The following is a 21,668-nucleotide window of genomic DNA, read 5'->3' on the forward strand; positions in this document are numbered from 1 at the left end:
TGTAAATGCTGCCTGCCTTTAAAAAGTAAACCACAGTAGGTGCAATTAAAGTCTGTAATACTGTCGGCAAACTCTAAAAGCATAGAGTACGAAAGCAAAGGGTTTCTGACCTGCTAGTCCCCGGGGATCTCTCTCCCAGGAGGCTAGGACATGGCCATCGCCTTTGGATCCAGACCCTGGGGGTTTTCGGGGAGTGGTGGTGGGGCAGCCAATGGTGAGATGCAGTATTCCTCCCTTTCCCATACCCATGATCCCTCTTATTTCATAGGTTTCTCCGATGTCCCAACCCCCTTCACCCCTTTTCTACGCAGACACTGGGCCGAGGAAGAGGCGACAGAGTAACAATGCTAACTCTTACAAGTACCGCTAATTGGGTCAGGCAAAGTCAGGCAATTAACTCTAAGTGCATACATCTGACACCAATTAGCACTCCTCACAGGGATAAAAGGCAGAACATAGAGACACACTCTGAGCGAGGTGGAACACGGGTAACAGCAGAACTTCCGGGGCAAAGGCAAAACTACTGGAGCAGAGAAACGGACCAAGGGACAAGCGACATGGGTGGAGAACCCCAGGAGTTCCCTGCAGGAGGTTGTTGCCTCCAAAACGCCACGGAAGACACGTGGAGAAAGCCAAATCCCAAGCAAGAAGGCTGCAATGTGTTTCAAGGACACCAGCGACCCTCCCAGGTGAACGGCAGAGTTGGGGAGGCGAGGCCAATCCTGCGGTACTAACCTTGACTTGTAAATTGGAAGACAGTAAAGACAAGAACGAAACGTACACAGCTGGTAAGTTGGCAAGCGACATGAGAGACCAGTGTTTGCTAAAGAAAGATTAAAGTGGCAACAGTATATTGCACAATTGAAGGGAGCACATGTGTGGATGAGACATGAAGAAAGGCAGACCTGCGAATGAACCTTGAAGTAACGATAGCTGTAAAGGCAGCGATACTGAGTGACAAAGTGGTCCGGCGAAAAGGAAGAAGCCCACTCGAATGTCTCAGTGAAAGGTGTATAGCGATAAAGTGAATGAACTGTAAAAGCGAGGTGATCAAAATTAACCCAGAGAAAAAGGGAGACTAAAAAGGTGAACGTTGAACTTTGGTGCATAATACAGTGAACTACCCAGACCAGGAAGCATTGGGGTAAATAACATAGGAGTGTCAGCTGAAAGCTGGAAAGTCGAAGTGGTCCTGCGGTGGTCCTGCGGAGGTCTGTAGAAAAGAAAAACGCACATTTGAAAGTCTTCGACATTAAACAGTCCAAGACAGGGAGACAGAAGTATAATAAGCTTGGGGAAGGGAACCCCTGTGAGTGTTTTGTTTTGCTGTGAAAGGTCTGAGCCTGACAGAGTGGGACCGACGTGAACTTTTTGGTGAACTGTGTTTTGGAAATTGGAAAGTAAGACTTTAACGTGGAAGGCCAGACGGGCCATCGATCCACGTTTTAAACTGCCTTTGTGTTAAGAACCTGAGCCAGAGTGTGCCATCTTGCCTACAGGGACTGCTTTACTCCGTGCTGCTCAACGGGGGGAGGAGAGCCGACTCAACCACATTTATTCTTTATATTTGAACAGTGAGATCCGTCATTATCACACTCGGCAGGGGAGTCAGCCAATCGGGAGGCACCGTGAGGGGTCGGAGATGAGAGGCGGACACAAAGTTGTAATATTTTCACTAACAGACTTCTTTATTAAAACAAAAAGGGTTGGTGGTTGGCCTCTCTGGGCCTATCCTAAAGAGAGTTTCCCTAACTAGGAAACTAAAAATCAGTCTGTGAAATCGTCAAACTGTCCTTGTGTTCATAACATACTGATCTTACACTGCCACACTATAAATGATCAACTAAGGGTGTAAGGAAATATCTCTGACTTATATTTGGCAAAATGTGTTCGTAATTAAAGCAAATGGATAAATCCAACAGAAAGTACTTTCCAAGGAGAAATCCTTGGATCCACAGGGTGGTTCTCTTCCCCTGGAAATTTGGGTAGGATGGCAAAAATGTCTCTTTCAAACAACAATAGCTTTGAGAATGGCAAAAGTGTCTCATTGAAACAATTTCTTTGGTTCTTCATACCCAGTTCAGAAAGTTCTTGAACAAACAATATGTTCTAGCTTTAATGGATCTCCTGGTATATCTTCCTGTCAGGAATCCACTTATGGAAACTTCGGATCCCCTGGTATACTCTCCTGCCTGTTATATTCCCACATTGTCTTATAACTTCCATATACTTTGAATGGATTGCCTGGTATACTACCCTGGAACCCCTTTCTGGGGTTTTGCAGATCCCCTGGTATACTTCTCTGCTAGGTATCTTCCCCCCAAATGTTTACTGCCTGATGTGCTCCTTTCACCAGGACTTCTTCTCAGTTTCACTGTTCTTTAGTATAACACAGTTGTATTGCTTTAATGTGTTTCTACTTTATTTGCTTGAGATACTACTTGCTCCAACTTTTCCCACATTGACACCTTATACATGGGAACTGCTTCAAGTTCTATCTCTGTGCTTTATTTGGTCGGTATTCAAATATTCTTATTTGATTTATATGCGTACATGCCTGTCGGTACGCCCTGGGGACCCCAATGGCTCAGGGCAGACTCACCGGTATTTTGTAGTGTTCCCGACCATGGCACGTCACTGTGATGGAGCTTCCTCTCTGGGTCGGCCTCCTTCACACTTCAGGCCTTCCTCCAGTGTTCCCTACAATTACCAGCTCACCGGTATGTAACTCTTGCAATTGTGAGCTGCTGTCTGAAAGTGCCTGCTCTCTCGGTCTCCTCCAGCATGTTCCTTTCCCGTACTGCTTCCTCGTGATTCACCAAAACAACTAGTCTGCATATTCAACTTTGTTTTTCTTTCAATCTGCATCCACTCCTCCTTCCTCTTCCTTGTATCAGTACTTGAGGCTTTATCGGAGTTGGAGTCCATGGAATTTTCTAGGATTTCTAAAGGGATGTTGTTTAGAACTTTTTCTTAGAAAAACATTAGAAACAGGAGATGTTAGGTGTGTGTTATGTGTGTGTGAGGCATGAATGATATTTTGTCTCATGTAATTTGCAGGAATGGGTTTCTGGGTTTTACAATGTGAGAGTTTTATATGGTGACAACAAGCCATCAAGAATTTAGGAATTATGAGGTTTTCTTCTCTAGAAAGGGAAGAATAATGTGTGTCTCCTGATGGGGTCACCACCTGGAGTCCCCCGACAGCCATCTCCTCCCATGTGATCCTCGCTCATAGTACCACCCCCAGGGTCAGGATAAGGGAATGACTGCGGTCCCCTGGCCACACGGGAGGAGTTCCTTGCCAGGGAATCAGTGGTAACTCTACAGGATTCATCACTGCACAGAATGCAGGCTGAAACTTCTAATCTAAGCCTGCGTTCCAAGCCGCATGATGGGCGGTTCCCCCGCCCTCCATCTTCCCCCCACTGACCCATCTGTAATCCCCCCTCACCCCAATCTCCACTTACCCGACTGCTGCGGTACCTCAGCTCCTGCAGATTCTGGCCTGCTCCATTTGGCCACCATCGAAATGGAAGAGGGGATCCGTACAGAGCCCTGCCTTCCTGTTCCATGGCGGCCATGTTTGTATAATATTTTCTTTCCACGAACAGGACTCTACAAGGCGACCTGTTCACGGAAGGAAAATACTTTCCATTTAAGAAAAACAAACCATTAGCACCTGTTTAGGTTTACTACTGGGTGCTAATGGCAATATGCCCCTCGGTCGTGGGCTCTTAACTTGGACGGCGGGCCGTTACCTACAGCGTTGGCCCGCCACCTCGGGGCATATCGCCTCAATAATACATAACTCAGCAGAGTTCCGCTTAGGAAAAATGTTGCATTCAGCAATCCCAGGTAAGTGCTAACATTCCCGAAGGTGGAGGAAAAACTGTTAAAATACATAGAAACAGATCTGATACTAAGCACAGGTGTTTGCCTTTTCAATAACTACAGCTGGGCTGTAAAAATATGCAGGGATCTGTGTGTAATAAATCTTCAAAGAGGAGAGGACGCTGCTGGGGAGGCCTTGTTATTGTCTGGGAGATGAATTACCCAGGTAGCCCTTGTGTGGGACCCTCAATGAGCTTCAATGTGTTTATTTCAAATGAGTTTCGCCCCATGCAGGCTTGGCTGTAGAGAAGATAAAGGGATGGAACATGCAGGTTAGTGAGGTCTAGAGTATGCTTTGTAACCAGAAAGTAGGTCCACTGATGAACCTGGTATGTATTTAGGATATACTTAGGAGATGGTGAGACTTGTCCAGTAAGCTTAGTTATACAGGAAGCATTGGGAGCAGAGAGAGTTCCTCAGTCTATGTAAGCATGGTGTAGAGTGATGGAGGGGACACAGCAAGGAAAGTAAGGCAGGGAGGATGGCAAAGGCGCCCATCCTGTAAAGAACAGTGCTTACAGCTATGTAATCTTACAAAATCTCCCTTTGGGTATTGTGTGGTGCCTGGAGTCCCCAATAAATAATTGAAGTCATCAAAGGTGTCCCACAATTGTGAACCATACCGACAAGATGTGTGGCAATTTGATGCAAAGGGCAGTCCTATCTATTTCCCAGTGGCCTATGTCTCTTTTGTCCTCAGTTTATGAAAACCACTTGTATGTAGAGCTAGGGAGTCCCATCCAACCACAAAACACCCTCCAACCCAGAGGCCCGTGTCAGTTGGCACACCATTCCAACTCTTAAAACCATTTCATTGGGACGAAGAAAGACAGACCTGCAACACATGTGTTTGTAAGCAATGAATCAGCTGCTCCTCACTGAAGAAGCCAAAACACGTGGCTTGGGTTGCTGTTGGTGCACATGTTCAGAGGAGATGTGGCTATCATGAGGCTGGACAGCCTTAATGGCTGGGATTAGACTGATATGCACATGTATATTCTATGGACTGGCACATGGAGCTAAAGCGTGGCTTAGCTTCAGCTTGGTGGGTTACAGCCTATAAATATATGTTCTTCAAGCTACAGGTGGTTCACAGTAGAGGACTTCTCGCATGGCTGGCTAATCACGGGCATCTACATACCCACCAAAAAAAGATGAAAAGGGCCATCCATTCCCTGGTCCAGTGTGTCTTATGGGTAGTCATTTTCTAACTTCAATGGAATGTGAACTGGTAATTGTGCAAGCGAGCAGTAAACTGAAAGGAGAGAGGCTTGTTGGTTCAATCCACATAGGCTGTTCAAGCTGTATATGTCACTGCACAGTCACCTTCACCATTTACTCTCAACTTGGCTGAAGTGATACCTTTTCGTAGATATATATAATTCATAATAGCACAGTAACTTCTAGGCACAATGGTGGAGGCATTAAAGTGATCGAAATGGAAAGGACGTGATGTGGTGACCGGCTTACCGGCAACCCCGTAATGACCCCTATGTCTTGCAAAACAGCTGTTGAGCTGCAGCTTTAGCTCAAGTTCCCTTTCCCCAGGGCTATAGAAGGCAATCTAACAGCCAAGCGAAGACTAAAGAAAGTACACATGTTCTTACCACACAATGCTTGTCTCCTGGAACCAGAAAGGCAGCCGACAGTACGTCTCGCTTATATTCACTCAGGATTTGGGAAACATTCTTAGGGTCCAAAAGATCGTACATATAGAGTGACCCCTAAGGAAATGGCATTTGAAGAAATAATCATGAAATATTACTTCAGTATCACAAAGAGGAAAGCTTCTGCAACATTTCGGAACGGAGAGCAGTTACATTTTGCGCTGAACATTTCAAGTCAAACAATTCTTTATCCGTAATAAGCACATATTGAAAAAAGGTCCTTTAATTTTCCATAAACTCTCTGAATACCCTTCTGCATTAAAAAGAGGTACTCGGCTGAAAGGTAGCATACTCATTCACATAGGTTCTACAATCTGGCAGAAAAAGTCACGATCAACACGGCTTGTAAGTATAGATTAGCCAAAGAGCAACAAGGCTGCAGGTATCTGTGTAGTGTGGATATACTTCCAGTATGATTCCACTGAGCTAGGTACAATTGCAACACAAACAAGTCCCAGTTTCACTGCGCCAAGTATAGCAAAATAAAGATAATTAGTCCAAGTGATTTGTATGGAAGAGCAGCCTTTAAAGTCCAAAGGTTTAGTACAAGCAACAGCCTAGCACGTGTTTCGAGAACTTCCATGGCTCTTCATCTGAGGCTATTATTAAACATAGGATACAATAACAAAAATGGAGTGTGCAACATTCAATAATGTAAAAAACTGACACCATAAAGTAGCATAGGCAGAACAAATAAAGGCATAGCATCCAGGGGAAGTGCAGGGGATGGATGAGCCAAAATTAAATGAATGCAATTTGCAATAGGGTTAATGCAAGACAAGAACGAACAATTAAAGAGGACCTCAGGCGTGGCAATGCGATATGTCACATCCTTTCGCATTTTCCTTATCCTCAGCTGTTGTAAAAGTAAAAGGGTGGCTAACTATGCCTACTGCTCACCTTAAGTGCAAGATATCCTACTAATTGCATTTGTGAATTTACCTTCATAATGTCAAACTGTGGACGAGTTAGTGTGAACATTTTTAGGATCAATTGCCTTTTGGAAGCCTAAGAGCTTTCCTTTATTAGCCATTTATCACTGCGGTCTCTGCCTCTCGCGCTCTCTTCCCACTCCCCGATCCAAGCACGAATTACCACTCTCTCTTCCTCTTTATTGCTTCCCTCTTTGCCATCTCTCTGCCTTTTGTCTCTCTAATTTGTCACACTTTCTTTTGTCTCACTCTCATGCCTCTTCTCTCTCGTTTGTTACCCCCTCTTCTCTGTCTCATCCACATCTCTCTAGTAATTTTCATATCTCCTTTGTCCATCTTTATTTTTGTCATATTTACACTTATTTACATTAAACAACAAGCCATAAAGAATCCTAATAAATGAGTGATCAAATCCCTATCTCGAGTACATTCTTCACGCCTAGTACATTCTTCAGGCCTACTACGTCACTTTTTGTCATTCCCCTGCACTACCAGAAATGTAGTCAGGCCTAGTATGAAAGTCATTGTCCGTCTCATGTCCTATACACCTCCCCACTCCCCTGCCTCCCCTCCTTATCATTGTCAAAGCTCTTGCACTATCTGAAATGTCGTCAGGCCTAGTATGATAGTTAATTTCACATTCTTAATGTCTCAAGGCCTTGGAGAATGTCATTGTATTTTCCCTTGCTCCCTCCCTTGCCTTGAAGCGCTTTGAAACACGTGTGTATAGGTGTTATACAAATAAACTATCAATACAATACAATACAATACAATACGTGACACAATAAAACACAAGGTATGCAAATATATACATTTACAAGTCTAGTTCTACAAATCTACTCCAAAATTCTTTAATAAAAGTGATATTTTTCTACTGTGAAAATAGTACTTTTTCAATCAATGACAAGTTATAAAGTTGTTTAATCCAATCTCTCATTGAAGGACTTCTGTCAGATTTCCAAACTTTAAGAATCCTATTTTTTACCACCATCGCGGCTCTGAACAGCCATTTCTTTTCTGGACTAGATAACAACTATGAGAAGGTCATCTCCTAGCACCAGGGTTTCAAAATCAAATGTTATGAACAATCTTAATAATCTATTAATCAATGTGCATACCTCATCTGAGAATGCCCTCTGCCTGTTACATTTCCATATCACGTGTTCCGATGTTCCTTCTCTATGCTTACACCCCCAGCACATATTTGAATCACACATCTTCAATTCAAACATCCTGGTGGGTGTCCAGAATATTCTGTTTAGCATTGTTATCTGTCTTGCATGTTCCCCATTTACAGAAATGAGTGGTATGTTACTACACATTATCTCCCATTTTACTTCATCCATACCTGATGAGAGGTTTTGTCACCATTTCTCGATTAACATAAGAGTTCCCTTTTCTAGCCCCCAGTAAAAGATTATACACCATAGAGGCCGAGTGATCCTGTTTTGCAATTTGTATAATGGTGTCTCCTAAATCTTCTCCAATGGAACTAGCATCCCCCAATGCATTTTATAAAAATCGAAATTCTTTGCTTGCATCTCCTCGTAGGTGGTGTTTCGGTTTTAACTTTGATAAAGTAATCTAAGCACCTTCTTCAACTAAGTCCCTGTGCTATTTCACACCACCCAAGAACCACACGGGCCAGAAAGGTGACTTCCCATTAGGTCTCACCTTCTGATGCAGCCAGGTCAAAGCTTTCCTGGAACATAGCGCATATAGACCCATTATCTTAGACAAGTCTATCATCTTCCAAGAAAGGCACAAGGTGGCGAGCCATAAAAGCCAAATGCTACACCGCAAACATGGGTACTTTCATGCCTCCTTTGTTCATAGGTAACTAAGTGCCCACAATTTCATCCTCCGTTTATTTTCCCAGAGATTATTTTCTATCAATTTATCCAGTTTTGTCATGGTTCCTTTTTTTGTGGGTAATGGGATCATTTCCAAAATGTAATTAATTAATGCGGCAGGGTCATCTTAATTGTGTTTACCTTACCCCACAGTGTAAGTTTTAGCTTAGACCATCTCTCAATGTCTTGTTCAAATTTCTCCACTGCTGTCAACATGTTTATGTCCCTTATTTGTCCCAATTCCTTTGTAAGCCATATCCCAAGAGATTTCCTTTTTGAAGGGTACCACTGGAAACCTTCCTTGATAAATTCTGTTTTATTACAGAATTATGTTATTGGCATAGTCTCAGATTTCTGCCAGTTAATTGTATAACCCTAAACTCTTCAAAATCCCTCTAGCCTTTCCATTATTGCTGGTGGTAAATCTGTGGTATCTTGTACCACTAGCATCAGGTCATCTGCGTTAAATCATAATTTCTGCTCAATCCTGTGCAATCCACACATCTAATCCTTTCATGTTCTTTTAAGATTGATTCTAGTAGTTCCATTGCAAGAACAAACAGTAACAGTGAAAGAGGGAATCCCTGTCTAGTCCCTCTTTCCAGTTCAAAATATTCTGAAATGCATCCATTGGTAATAATAATTGTATCCATCCAATGAATCCTTCCCCTAATCCCAAACTATCCATAGTTATAAAGAGGAAATCCCAGGCAATACTGTCAAATGCTTTTTCTACATCCAGATGGAGAGTCATTACATATTTTATCAATTTACTTCCTGCACGCAGCTTTAGAAAAAGACATCTCATGTTTATTGATGGATGTTTACCTTTCACAAATCCTGTTTTGTTATGATTTATCCATTTTAGTAGAACCTGTTCCTAATGTCGTGCCAGTAATTTTGCCAGTATCTTGCCATCCGTACTAATTAGGCCGATGGGTCTTTAGCTTGCCAGCAAGTAGGGGCATTTGTCTTTTGTGAGCATTACCGAGATGTTTGCATGGTTGATGGAAGGAGACCCGTCTCAAGGGATTCCTTGAACATATGCAACATCAGTGAGTATACATTCTCTGGCATTAACTTGTAGAATTCCACTGGAAATCCATCTGGGACCTGGGCTTTTCCTGGTGTTCAGGCTGTATGCTATTTTCTTCAGTTCTTCTGTGGAAAAACCCCTGCCCAGTAATTCTGCTTCCTCAATTGTGGCTTTGGCAATGTTAACCAAATTCAAGGCATCAGACCATAGTGCAGCGTTTTCCCGTTCGTCAGCAAATTCCTCTAATCCTTTGTTGATGGTGTCTGGCAAATTAGATCTTACTCCATTGTCCAATTCGTTAGCATTAATGACTTTCTCTCTTTCCATCTTCTTTAATCATGCGCCAGAAGTCGACCACACTTCCCGCCCCCTCAAAATATGTACATTTTGTCCTAAATAAAGCATATGCAGCTTTTTCAGTCAGGAGTTTATTCAACTCATATTTACTTCTCACAAGTACTCACTTTTTTTCGTCTCCTGGGTCCAACCAATCGCTTTTTTCTTTTACAATATTATTATCACTTTCCTCTAGTTGCTACACGTACATTATTTCCCTACATTTTGAGTCTGCCGTCCCCCTCACATGGCATACTGTAGATTTTAACACAACTTTATACTTGTCAGGATGGGTGTGAGGATTAATGTCTACAAATACTTAGGTTTTGTGATGAATCAGAAGGGATTATCCCAAAGACCCTGGTCTGGCATCCCTCTCATGTGGCCAGGGAAAGGCAGACACGTCCTGACCCTGGATGTGGTGTTCTGTGGGAGGTTCACATGGGAGGGGAATCAGGTCAGGAAAATTGTGAGAACCCTCTAACTTCCCTAATGATTCCACAGTCTTAATGGGCTACTGTAAAATTGAAGCTTTTGATATAAAGGGAAACCTGGACATTCAGGACTTCAAGTCCCATAATGCTCTAGGTACTGGGACAAGGAAGAGGGCCTCAGAGGCACAGAACTGCAGTATGCAGTCTAGTGGTTCTAATGACCCACACCTGAGCGTGACATTTAAATATATGCAGCCCCTTCAGGTGCAGGCCATTACAAATAGAAGCAGATTGAGTATCCAGCAGCAGTGGGAGCAGCAGAGGTGGAGAAACGAGGACGCTAGGATCGCTGCTGTGTTCGCAGTGGATTATGGTGCTGAGAGAGTCATTGAGACGGAAACCTGAAATGCAGAGGTCGCGCAGCAGAAAGCGGTGCTTTGACAGGCTGTCCCGTGAGAGAGAGAAATTCTCCTTCCCCTGTGTCCTACTCCGGTGGCTGGCGAGCACCAGAGTATGGAGGAACAGAGCCGGCTCCATTCTGGGAAGGTGTGGGCTGCCGGAGCACAACCAGAGCTGTCAGAAGCTCAGGAACCGACTGAAGAAGCAGAAGTCACAGGGGCAGTGGGTCGAGCGGACACGCATGGAGAGACCGGTGAGTTGGCCTTCCTCATGTGACCCCCGGGGTGCCCCGCAGTCAACCGCTGACTGCTTGCGAGCATTTTGAATACCAAACTAATGAAAGGATGCAATGTTGGTGTGATAATAAGATTGGGAGAAAGTAAGAGAAGAAAGTGTGCAACTATTATTGCCAAAGTAAAGAGGGGGCAGTATTGAATCAAGACGGCAACTATCATTGCCAAAGTAAAGAAGGGGCAATAATTGAAAAAGACTGTAACCATCATTGCCAAAGTAAACAGAGGGCAATATTGCAGAAAGATTATAACCATCATTGCCAAAGTAAAGAGGAGGCAATATTTGAACAGGATGGCAACCAGCATTGCCTAAATCAAAGAAGGGCAATTTGAAAGACAGGAAACGGTTTTCCTAAAGAGAGAAACTTGATCAGGAGTTATTGCCAGCAGTGGAATGGTGTAGTGAAAAGAAATCAGAGGTGACAGGAAAGAAGCCCTCCTTGTAGCAATCCTTAAGGGGGGCGAGGGTGAGGAAAATAATCTTTCGTGTGCCAAACAAAGCAGAGGAACAAACAATGTCTCTTGTATCTTTATTGAAGAAGTTGTGAATCTTAATGTGGTTGAAAGTCAAAGACGTTTCTGAAATGTTGAAACCGGCTTCACCACCAAGTACTTGTAGTAGTGGTAGGAGTTTTGTCCTGGCAGGCAAGTATACCAAGTAAGGGACTTTTAAGTGGTTAGTCCTGGCAGGTTAGTGGACCAGGAAGAAGACAGTGAAGTACTGCATTGTGTTGGAAGGTTCAGGTAGAAAGAAAGTGTCAAGTCCACTGTTGTGCTGTAATGAACTGTGATGAAACTATCCTGACAAACCATTGTTGTTCATGAAGAACTGGAAAGATAAAGTATTTTATGTTTGATTACGAAAGAGTTTTTGGAAATTTTGAGCAGTCATTTGTTGAAGAGTGACAAAGCTTGTTTATACAAATCCAAGTGGCAAGTAAAAGACGTTTGGAGTGAAGAGAACTTTGTGTTACGCTTGGAACAGAGCTTGGCTATTGAAAAGAACTTTCTTGCATGAAACTTTGAGTTGGGAAAATCCTGCATTGATTCTGAGGAAGGGGATCCGATCCAGGTTACAAGGAAACCTTATTACAGAGTTTATGTTGTGAATATACTTGTTATTTTGTTGAATTCGACCCCAGCCATATGATACCTACATCATTTATGTTGCATGCATTAGTGTGCATTTTTAGAGTGTTTTCCTTTAGTCTTAGTTTGATAGGCAGGGAACTCCTCGTTAGAGTAGGGGCAGTGACGCATTTACCACACCTTTATTGTTTAATAAAATGCCTACTTGTGATAAAACTCCATCTAGTTGTCCATCTCGCATTTCTGATCCCTCACAGTTTACACTAAAATTGAAAACATGCGTTCTTCCCTTGGAGTAAGCTCCTCCCCAACCCTTCAGATGAAAACAGGGTGAGTGGACTTGAGTGGGTAATTGTGGTGATCTGGTCCTGATGTTTAAGACACTACCCTCTCTCACTATGAACTAAAACATAGCCTGGCATGACAGAACATGGAACAAACTCTTAATAGTAACCTTTTTGACATCAATGTGCAGGCTTTTTTAGCTTTACTCTATGTGAGGCAGGCATGGTATCAAAAGTTAGACACAGACACAAAGATACAAGTTTGAACACCTTTATTAAGTTTTGAATGGGGTTGGAGACTTCCTAGCTGGCCCCAATTCTATAATGGGAGTAGTCTTGACCATCAAGATAAAATAAAGTAGTCCAAGTCAGTCAGTCAAACAAAGAAAAGGTCTGTGTCAGAAATCTATACCTGCCCTCGTGCTTCACAATAACTAAGTGTGGGAAAATGCATGAAAAACAGAAGAGTGTATTAAAAGAATGTTACAACGGCAATCTAGGTGTTTTACAACTCCCTTCCCCAAGCTTAAGTCACTGGGGTTCTTTAAAATTTGCTTCAAGGTGGGTAGTGGGCACATCTTAAACAGGAGTCTTTCAGGCTTCCGTCAGGTGACTCAACATTAGTTCAATATATATCACAGCTCTGAACGTACTCTTTCAGGCTTCCCTCACCCGGCTTCACACTTCTTAAACACACAGTTATTCACAAAGTTCCTTCTTAGTTACTTTCACAGGTATCCCTTTCCTGCCTTCCAATGTTTTCACAGCTCCACTGTTGTCTCATTTGCTTAAGTTTGCCTCACAGTGCTGAATCACTTTCCAACTTCACAGCTCTGCTTCATTGAGCTTGGAGAAAACTCCCTTCCCCAACCTTTGTGCTTCTCTTTCTCAATATTTGTCTGTTAGACACCTTCGCAGCCACACAGTATTCTCACCCCTATGCATGACCACAACAGCAGTAGGGTTCTTGTTAATCATCACTTTGTCACAGAACTTCTTACCCCTATGCGTGACCACTGTGACAATAGGGTTTTCTTCTTTTAACTTCTGACTTATTTAACCAAAAACACAGTTCACTTTATCTCAGCATTTCGGTATCTGTGCATGCTCTCTTTACTCTGTGGCTTTCCCTTAAACGGCTAATATCAGTTCCATACATTGCGCTCATTATTCTCAGTTCTTTTAACTTTCAAAGGAGCGCTCGATAACATGTCTTCACATACATCACTGCTCCGTTACTTTGATTCTCATTGGCTCACTCGCCGGTTAATTACAATCAGTTTTCCACTTCAAATGCCTTTAATCTTTATACCTGTAGCCTTGTGCGCATCTCTGTAGCTTGACACAGTCGTGCCTTTCACAAACCGGGCTCTTTCTTTCCTTGAACTCACCAGCTGTGATAGCGCGCTCTTCAACACACAGCTCGTTGAGGTTAGGGCCTTGCCAACCTGCCCCTCAGACACTCCCGGGCAGACTTGCAGCCCCAGGGTGGGAAACGAGCAATCTCCTACCCTACAGAAGAAAGGGATTAGCCAGCCCCTCTGCTCCATTCTCTGAACGCTTCTGGCTCCTTGGATACACAAGTCCCTCGCCACGCTTTCTCCTGCCTAAACTCACAGTCTGTCGGCGTCTCAGAGTCCCGCTCTCCCTGGCCTGGTACTCAACAGCTCTCGCTCAGCTGCTTCTCTGCCTCACCATTCAGATTGCTTTCCTTCTTGGCCCTGATCTCACTCTCTGTGTCTTTTGTGCTGCACCTTTATACGTTGGATAACACTCCATGTGTTTCAGGTGAGTGCCTGACCCTGCCTGGCCTTATTAGTGAGATAAGGCCAATCCAAATTACTAGTAGTAATCTTCCTAGTCTCAGTCTTCCTCTTGCTCGCCTCAGTAGTTGGGCAGATAAGGAAAGGAGGAGAATTATGGGAGTTGTTGTACCCCTTAAAGGTAGACGGAATGTGGGGTAAATAACTGCCAGGAAATGGGGGATACCATGTCTCACCTTCTGGTGCCTCCTCCCAACTCCTTGAGGACCCCCTATCCAGGTGATCCTCCCTCGCTTGTCAAGCCCCAGGGTTGTGATCCAGTAGCGATGGCCCTTCCATGGCCACCTTAATAAGGGATCCGCAGGGACTGAGTTGTGAAACACCTTCAGGTTTTTCACATCTACTAGTTTCACCGTTCCATTGTCCGTTCTGTGCTCTCGATGCAGGAATAAGTGCATTTTAACCCAAAAATCGCATCACACTGAGGAGTGCCAGACTTGCAATATAGCGAGAAATGTGGTCAGCTGATCCATATAACCCACGATAACCTTCTGCAGTATCAGTGGACCTCATATTTCCTGAGCAGATCCTCTGCAATCAGACTATTCCAATCAACTGAATGTATGGGGACAAGGAGATATACCTAAAGACCCAACTTAAATTAAACATAGGAGAGGCCATCCCTGCATCAGCTACAGTGATGACCATCCTCCCAGAGAGAATCATCTTGGGGATTATTCTGCCATCATTTCCTCTTTGGAGCCATCGGGCCTGACAGGGCATACATGTAAACCTGACTAGTGGACTATAACCAGCAAAAGGGACATCTTTGGTGGCCTGAGCAAATGACGCACTTGACACAATGTTTTAAGGTAGTAAACTGAATGTTGTCATTACTCAATTTTGTAAGGAAGGGTTAGACCAAATATCTATATGGACTATGGGTCTTTCTCTAGAAATAATAAGGACTTTCTAACGTAAACAGTGCCAGGATTAGATAACAAATGTGGGGTCTCTCTTGGCGTTTTTTGACACCTAAAGATTGTAGTGTCTAAATCATAAAGCAAATCATAATCTTAACAGTCATTGTCCTCTCCCAGACACCCTAGTCTACAAAGTTGAAAAGATGTAGTCAACAGAAAGCTCTAGACCTAATTTTCAGAAGTCTATTAGCCTCTGGGATACCCCGTGCTAATGACCCAAATGTTCCCATGTTCGGTCAACAAAGGAGTTTTAAATCCTATTCTCTAATGTCTATCCCTAAGCTAATGAAACTAAAATGAACACCTGTTCCTGGGAATGCTCCTTCAGGAGTTACTCACAGTCTGTAGGGTATTTCAGCTTCTCTGTTTCATCATGTGTTTAAGACATCTCTGGGGTGCTCAGTACCACAGCTTTCCCTCACAGGCTTCTCCAGGGCCTGGCACTGTTCACTTGTGCTTCTCCCCACTGGCAAGACTTTAACCTTCATGGGAGGTCTCTCCTAGATCTTAGACTTCAGAACTCCCAGGTCTCTCCTAGATCTTGGATCTCTGTTTTCACAGCATGTCCCTCCCGGACCTTGGCTCTCGCAGGTTTGAATACCGGTCCCTTCTAGACCTCAAGTTTCTGAGATGTCCCAACAGGTAATTCCTGGAACTTGGCTTTTCTCAGAATTCATTCCAGGCCCTCCCTTGACTTTGGCTTTCTCAGAATATACAGAAGGTCTTTCCTTCTCATTGGCTTCTGAGGATGCACAACAGGACCTTCCTGGATCTTGGCTGTCACAAGAGGATTTATGACAAGTACTCCACGGACCTTGACTTTTACAACAGGTTGATTATTTCTCCCCCTTACATTCAAGTTCCTTTTTAGGTAGTCGCTATTATGTCACCCTCCTGCCATGGATCAGGCCTTGCTCCATTCCCAGGGGTTGCTGGTGGGAAGGCTTGCATCATGGCTTACCAATTCACCTAGGAATTTGGGAGTGCTTGAGCTCACCTCTGGCAAGCCTACCTCATCAGGATTCCAGTTACAAGCAGTTCCTAGTCTTTCCTTCCAGCTCTGCAGAGATTGGACTGCCTTCTACGAGTTAGTGGCCTTCTTAAGATTTCTCCAAAGCTCTACTTTTTTACAGGCTGTCAGCTTCCGTGAAGCGCACTCTACTTGTATCACGGGAGCAATGTTCATCACTTCCGTTTTCACCAGGATCTTCTAGCAGACTATTCTTTCTCAAGCCCTTTTATACAGGTTTTTTAAATTTATGTCTGGTTATTCCCTGTACCTTTTTGAATTCTCTCATTGTTATTCCACTGGGGATCCCTAATTATGTTAATTATGATAATATTAGTTCAAGTCGGGCACTGGGTAATTACTTGGCGGTTAACACAGGACCACAAGGTCTGAAAGGCACCCACCGCGTGCAGCGCCATTTAGATTGCGTGTCTCTTGTGGGAGGTGCTCCGCAGTGTTCCACAGCTTCTCCCATCCGCAGTCTGTTGTGCAGCAGCATGCACAAAGTGCTTGAGTACTCAGACTGCTCTGTTTCTCCAAGTTTTGCTAAGATGGGTACACTCCTTCCTCTGGGTTCTCAAACTCTGCAGGTTCATACCCAGAGTGGCTCTCTGTCCTGTAAGCTGGAAGTTCTGTTCTTGGAGCCCCTATGATCCTTGGCAATGCATTCTGGTATATGGAGTCATGAGGAGCAGTGGCACAAAGGGCTTCCTCTGGGAAGGATAGAACTTCTCGAGAGAGGAGGTAGTGGATGACGGGATCCCACTTCATCCACAGTCTGGCAGGAACATTGTGTAATAGTCAGACCAGCCCAGTTCCTGGTGGCTCGCTCCCCCCGCACATATCTTCATTGGCAGTTCAGGCAACTTACCACACATCCCCAACAAGGTTAAAGTTAAAAAGATAGGCAAGAATATGGCAGAAAGGATACCTAGGAATGGCCCAGGAATTTTGAGAGCATTCCCCCAAAGCACATTTTTCATTAATATAGAGGAACAAGGGTCTGAGAACATACACCTCCCTACATATTAAGTAGAGGCTCAATACAAAATCGAGTATGCGATGGAGCCACATCAGAGAGGCCAGGAGATGGGCTCAGTGTGACCAAGGGTGCCGGGGACATCTCTCTCACCTCCTCAACATCATAGATGGTTTAGTACCATGCAACCCAGACACCAGAGAAAAAAATCTCCCCTCACAATAACCAACCAGCGCGGCCTGCGGACTAACTGCAAGCAAGACCTATGGAGATACCCGAGAACCATGCCGTTCACAAAGCAGATTGTGAGGACAGAAAAAATCTGCGTGGGGAAAATCAGCAGGGAGGCGAATAGCCAGAGAAGCTCAGAAGCTCCCAGACATGGTTAGGCCAGACTTGGGGAGTACCATGGTGGAGTCAGGTAGCCACCATTTTATATTATTATTAACATTGGGGAATTTATTGAACACAGAGCTAGGTTCAAGAAGCAACGTAGTGCTTTACAATCAATCATAGTTGGGAAGAACACAACGAGGGAAGCAGTGAAACAAGGGAGCGCGGTGCTAACAACATGGAGTGGAGGGCAGGCAATTTGGCACTAAGGAATTTGCAAGCAACCAGGGGAAGAAACAGTATGGAGCTGAACACCCAATCTCGGGTAGGGTGGGGAGTGGAGGGTGTGTGGACCTAGGTATTAGGGAGGAGCCATTCCTTTTGATCAGTAAAGCTGAGGACTGAGAATGTGTTAAACAGATTCACGTTTGTTAATCTGAGAAGGAGGTGGAGCCTAGTGCAAGTATCCAATCCCTGTGACTGGATTGAAGAACACCCAGGTGTGCCTACTGCTCCTGGTAAAGAGACAAGAAGGAAGAGGCCCCAAGTATAAAAAGGAGTTGACGCAGAGGGGTGGGGTGGGAGATAGGTGTTGGTTTGCGGGTGCAAAGGGGATCTCAAGAGTTGAAATGGGGGCTTGACAGTGTGGTGAGGAGGGAAAACAAAGCAGAAAAGGGAGCGAGGAAACAGAGGAACATCTGGAGAGAGGTAGAGAGTCAGGGAGAGAGGAAGGACAATACCAGAAGAGAGATAGAGGTGGAGAGAAGAGGAGAAAAGAGGACACTAGAAGAGAGATTACGAGAGACGAGAGGAAGAGGAAATAGAACAGCACAAGAGAGCTAGAGAACGGCAGAGAGAGGAAGAGGTAGGAGAAAACCAGAAGAGAGTGAGAGAGGAGGGGGAAGAAGGAGGCACATTAATACCAGAAGGGTGATAAAGTGAGGCTGAGTGAGGAGGTGGAAGAATACTTGGAAGAAGCAAAGAGGCCCCCGGAAGCGGCAGGTCCAGAAGGACCAAAACAACATCCCAAAGTGTTTGGAACCACACAAGAAAGACCACTAAATCCAAGAAAGATGTGTTAGTGATCACTATAAAATGCCAAAAACGAAACGGTCACTGTTTGCTTTACACAGTGCAGATATGGACGGTCTCAGGACATCAGTCCAAGAGAGATAGGGGAATCTGCCTGAGACCTCTCTATCAATAGGGGCAGATGCCTGGAGCTAGGAGCAAGGATGACTTGGGATCACAGTTCTACAGATATGGGGAACTATCAGAAGGACTCGTCATTTACCCCATCACTTATTCGGATCCATACCCCAAGCACCAATCGTTTAGTTATTACCTATTTAGTCTGCACCCTTTAAGGAACACTCAAAGGTTTTGCTTCAAATACATATTTGGCCAAATTATGACTGAAAAAAGCTATTAGGCTCCTGATAAATACTTGTCTTCTGATTTGAATGCAAAGTAACAACTAAGAGAAGAAAATATGGAATGCAGAATGCAAAAGAGACCATAATTAAACATTGTTTATTTGGGGGTTTGTTCTGGGTACAGCTTCTTATGCCGGCGACCCCAATGTACCACCTGTTGGGTATGGTGTCACGTTGGTGTGGTGGTTCAAGGAAGGACCAGTCCCCCCCCTCCTTGGTTTCTATGCAATGTCAGTAGGACACACCCAAACTGCGCCACCGAAATCTAGTCTACTCCGAAAATAATTGCCCTTGGTCACTGTGATTGCCGTCAGCAAAGATTTTATTTTTTCATTTTTTGATTGCCCTTTTCAAAATTAATGGTGACTACAATACCTGATTTTTACTTTCCTTTTAATTCATGTTTATTTTACTAATCCAATTATATGTTCTAATCATATTTGTAAAATGATTGGTAGACCATGAAAATGATTTAATTTGCCCAAAAATAAGTTCTGTTTTGAGAAAGGCCCTTGAGAGGCCGAAACACGTGTAAACAACTAAAGGGGCAATGAAAAAATGAAAAAAATAAAATCTTTGCTGACTGCAATCACAGTGACCAAGGGCAATTCTTTTCGGCGTAGACTAGATTTCGGTGGCACAGTTTGGGTTTGTCCTACTGACATTGCATAATTAAACATTGTCTTACAGCATTCCTGAATAAATAAGGATTGAATATTGAAGAGAAGAAGTGGTGAGGATGATTGAGAAGTGAGCATGATTACTTCCTGAAGGAAATGCCTATTGAGGAATGTGAATTCACAACAGGTAGTAGAGACCAGTAGGTCTTAAGTTTTCAGTAATGTGTCAAGCAGAGTGACATGCCCTAACCCAAGAGACATCTCAGAGGACTTTCACGGTGGGAAATATCTCTAGTTATACTATGTGCCAGTCTGCCCAACGGACTATAGAGAGAGATTGGTGTGAGGACTGTTTGTATTGGACAAAGAAAGCTTTATCTGCTGCTGAAAATGGTTAGAGGGATGTTTGGAAATCAGAAGGCTTCTGTTATATATATATATATATATATATATCTATAGACACATAGTTAGCAGTTGTTTTCTCCTTTGCCTGTATGAAAAACAATTCAATTCGGAGTGATCAGTTGTGGTAGTCCAGAAGCCAAGATTATTCCAGGAGAGCTATTGTAGGTAGTGAGAGAGCTAGTGTTGTGAACTACTCCTGGGGGGCCTGGAAACATGCATCAATGCTGTCATTTTGGCTCAATAAATAATGGAAGCTACTGCCGTGTCAGTGACTTTGTCTCCCACATCTGCAACATAATACTAGTGATGTGGATCTACTAACAGGATCCCAGGGAGCCACTGCAGAATATAGTTGGGCAAAGAAGAAAGCCTGCCCGGTCGACAGTGCTGGAAATAAGAGTACTGTTACTTACAGTCTTCAGAATTCCCAGCAAGGGGAGGGGAGTTTACTTCGCCAGTACCATATCAAGGACTGTGTGGTGTGCAGAGAGAGTGACAATGTAGTTTGGAACTATATTGTGCCAATCAGATGGGTAGAGATACTGGACATTCTGTGGGAGTTTGTGGCTCTTGGTGTGCTGGGTCTGATAGATGGAGCGAGAAGAAAAAAGTACATTCTCATACCTCTCACCCTTTTGTGATGAATCGGATGGTGTCATCACTCCTTTCCCGGAGATGACCTCTCACTATATGGCCAGGGGACAGCAGTCACTACCTGATCCTGACTCTGGGGGCAGCTATCGGAGGGAGGATCACATGGGGGAGACAACCTCCAGGGGAGTAGCAAGGCACCATCCGACAAGGCATGGTATTCCCCTTCCTCTCTTGAGGATACCCCATCCATACCCAATGCCTTAATGGCATATAGTTGCACTGCCCCTCATCCACCTAGGAAGAATACTGAAGACCTTTTCTCAAGATCTGTATGGAGGTTGTAAAAATCTGACTCAAAAACACATTTTCAGACTCAATCGACAAGTCATCCAGAGCTGACTTGAAGTTAAAAAGCATTAAGAACATTTACCAAGACTTTGCATGTAAAACATCAAGAATGGACTTCCATTCCGATACCTCCAAGAATACTGTTACGAGGAATATGAGCCGACTAATGCCAAACAAAGAGGACAAAGAACACAGTCTTTGCTCTAGTTGTTGTGAGTGCATATCCGTGGCCGGGAAATTTAAACAGCAGCAACAGCTGACTGGGACGCGCTGCTGGAGGGAGAAAGCTTCTTCTCTCAGTACAGGCTGAGAGACTGTGGTGCTGCAGAAAGTGCTGTGGAGCCAACCGGCTCACGGAGGAAGAAAAGGAAAGCTGACCGAAAGGGAAGACCAACTGCAGGAATTCCAGAAGCAAATGCAGGGCTCTGGGGCATTCACATGTGTTCAGAGGCAGCGTTTGCCTTACCAAAGCTCAGCACGAAGCAAAAGAGTCCAGCAGGAAACATGAGAGGCAGAGAAGCCGAACAAAAGTGGTGAGATGGGATGAAGCACCGAACAGCCGCCACCAGCCTGCCGTGAGAGAAACAAAGTATGGCAGCAAGAGTCAATGAGTTCACGAAAGCAGGGACACCGGGGCGTATTGACAGCCATGCCAGTTGCACATGACTGTAAAGGAAGCAATTGAAGTATATGACAGAGAAACAAGCCATGAGCATTTCTTGAACTTGGAAGACAGAACAAAAGCAATAGACTTACAAAATTATGAGTGCATGCAATACACATATGGGAAAAATCCAGGCAGGATCGTATACCAGGCAGATATAGTATCAAATAAAGTAAGCCCACATGAGAAAAGCCCTAGAAGGAGAGTACACTAGGCAGTTGCAAGTGTATGCATTTGAGAAAGCCCTGGCAGGAGAGTATACCAGGCAGTTGCAAGTGAGTGCATTTGAGAAAGCCCTGGCAGAAGAGTATACCAGG

The 21,668-nt window shown here is 44.1% G+C and overlaps 1 protein-coding gene across 1 annotated transcript in view; it reads right to left on the reverse strand.

The window, feature by feature from the left end:
* CFAP43 (cilia and flagella associated protein 43) overlaps positions 1-21,668 on the reverse strand; it is a 1,012,780-nt gene that overhangs the window by 632,090 nt on the left and 359,022 nt on the right. The window contains exon 9 of the mRNA XM_069611745.1: positions 5,502-5,618. Within this exon, the coding sequence (XP_069467846.1) occupies positions 5,502-5,618 (117 nt within the window). The remainder of the gene's footprint in view (positions 1-5,501; positions 5,619-21,668) is intronic.

The sequence above is a fragment of the Ambystoma mexicanum genome, chromosome 8, assembly GCF_040938575.1.
Source record: "Ambystoma mexicanum isolate Mex_15411 chromosome 8, UKY_AmexF1_1, whole genome shotgun sequence".
NCBI lineage: Eukaryota > Metazoa > Chordata > Amphibia > Caudata > Ambystomatidae > Ambystoma > Ambystoma mexicanum.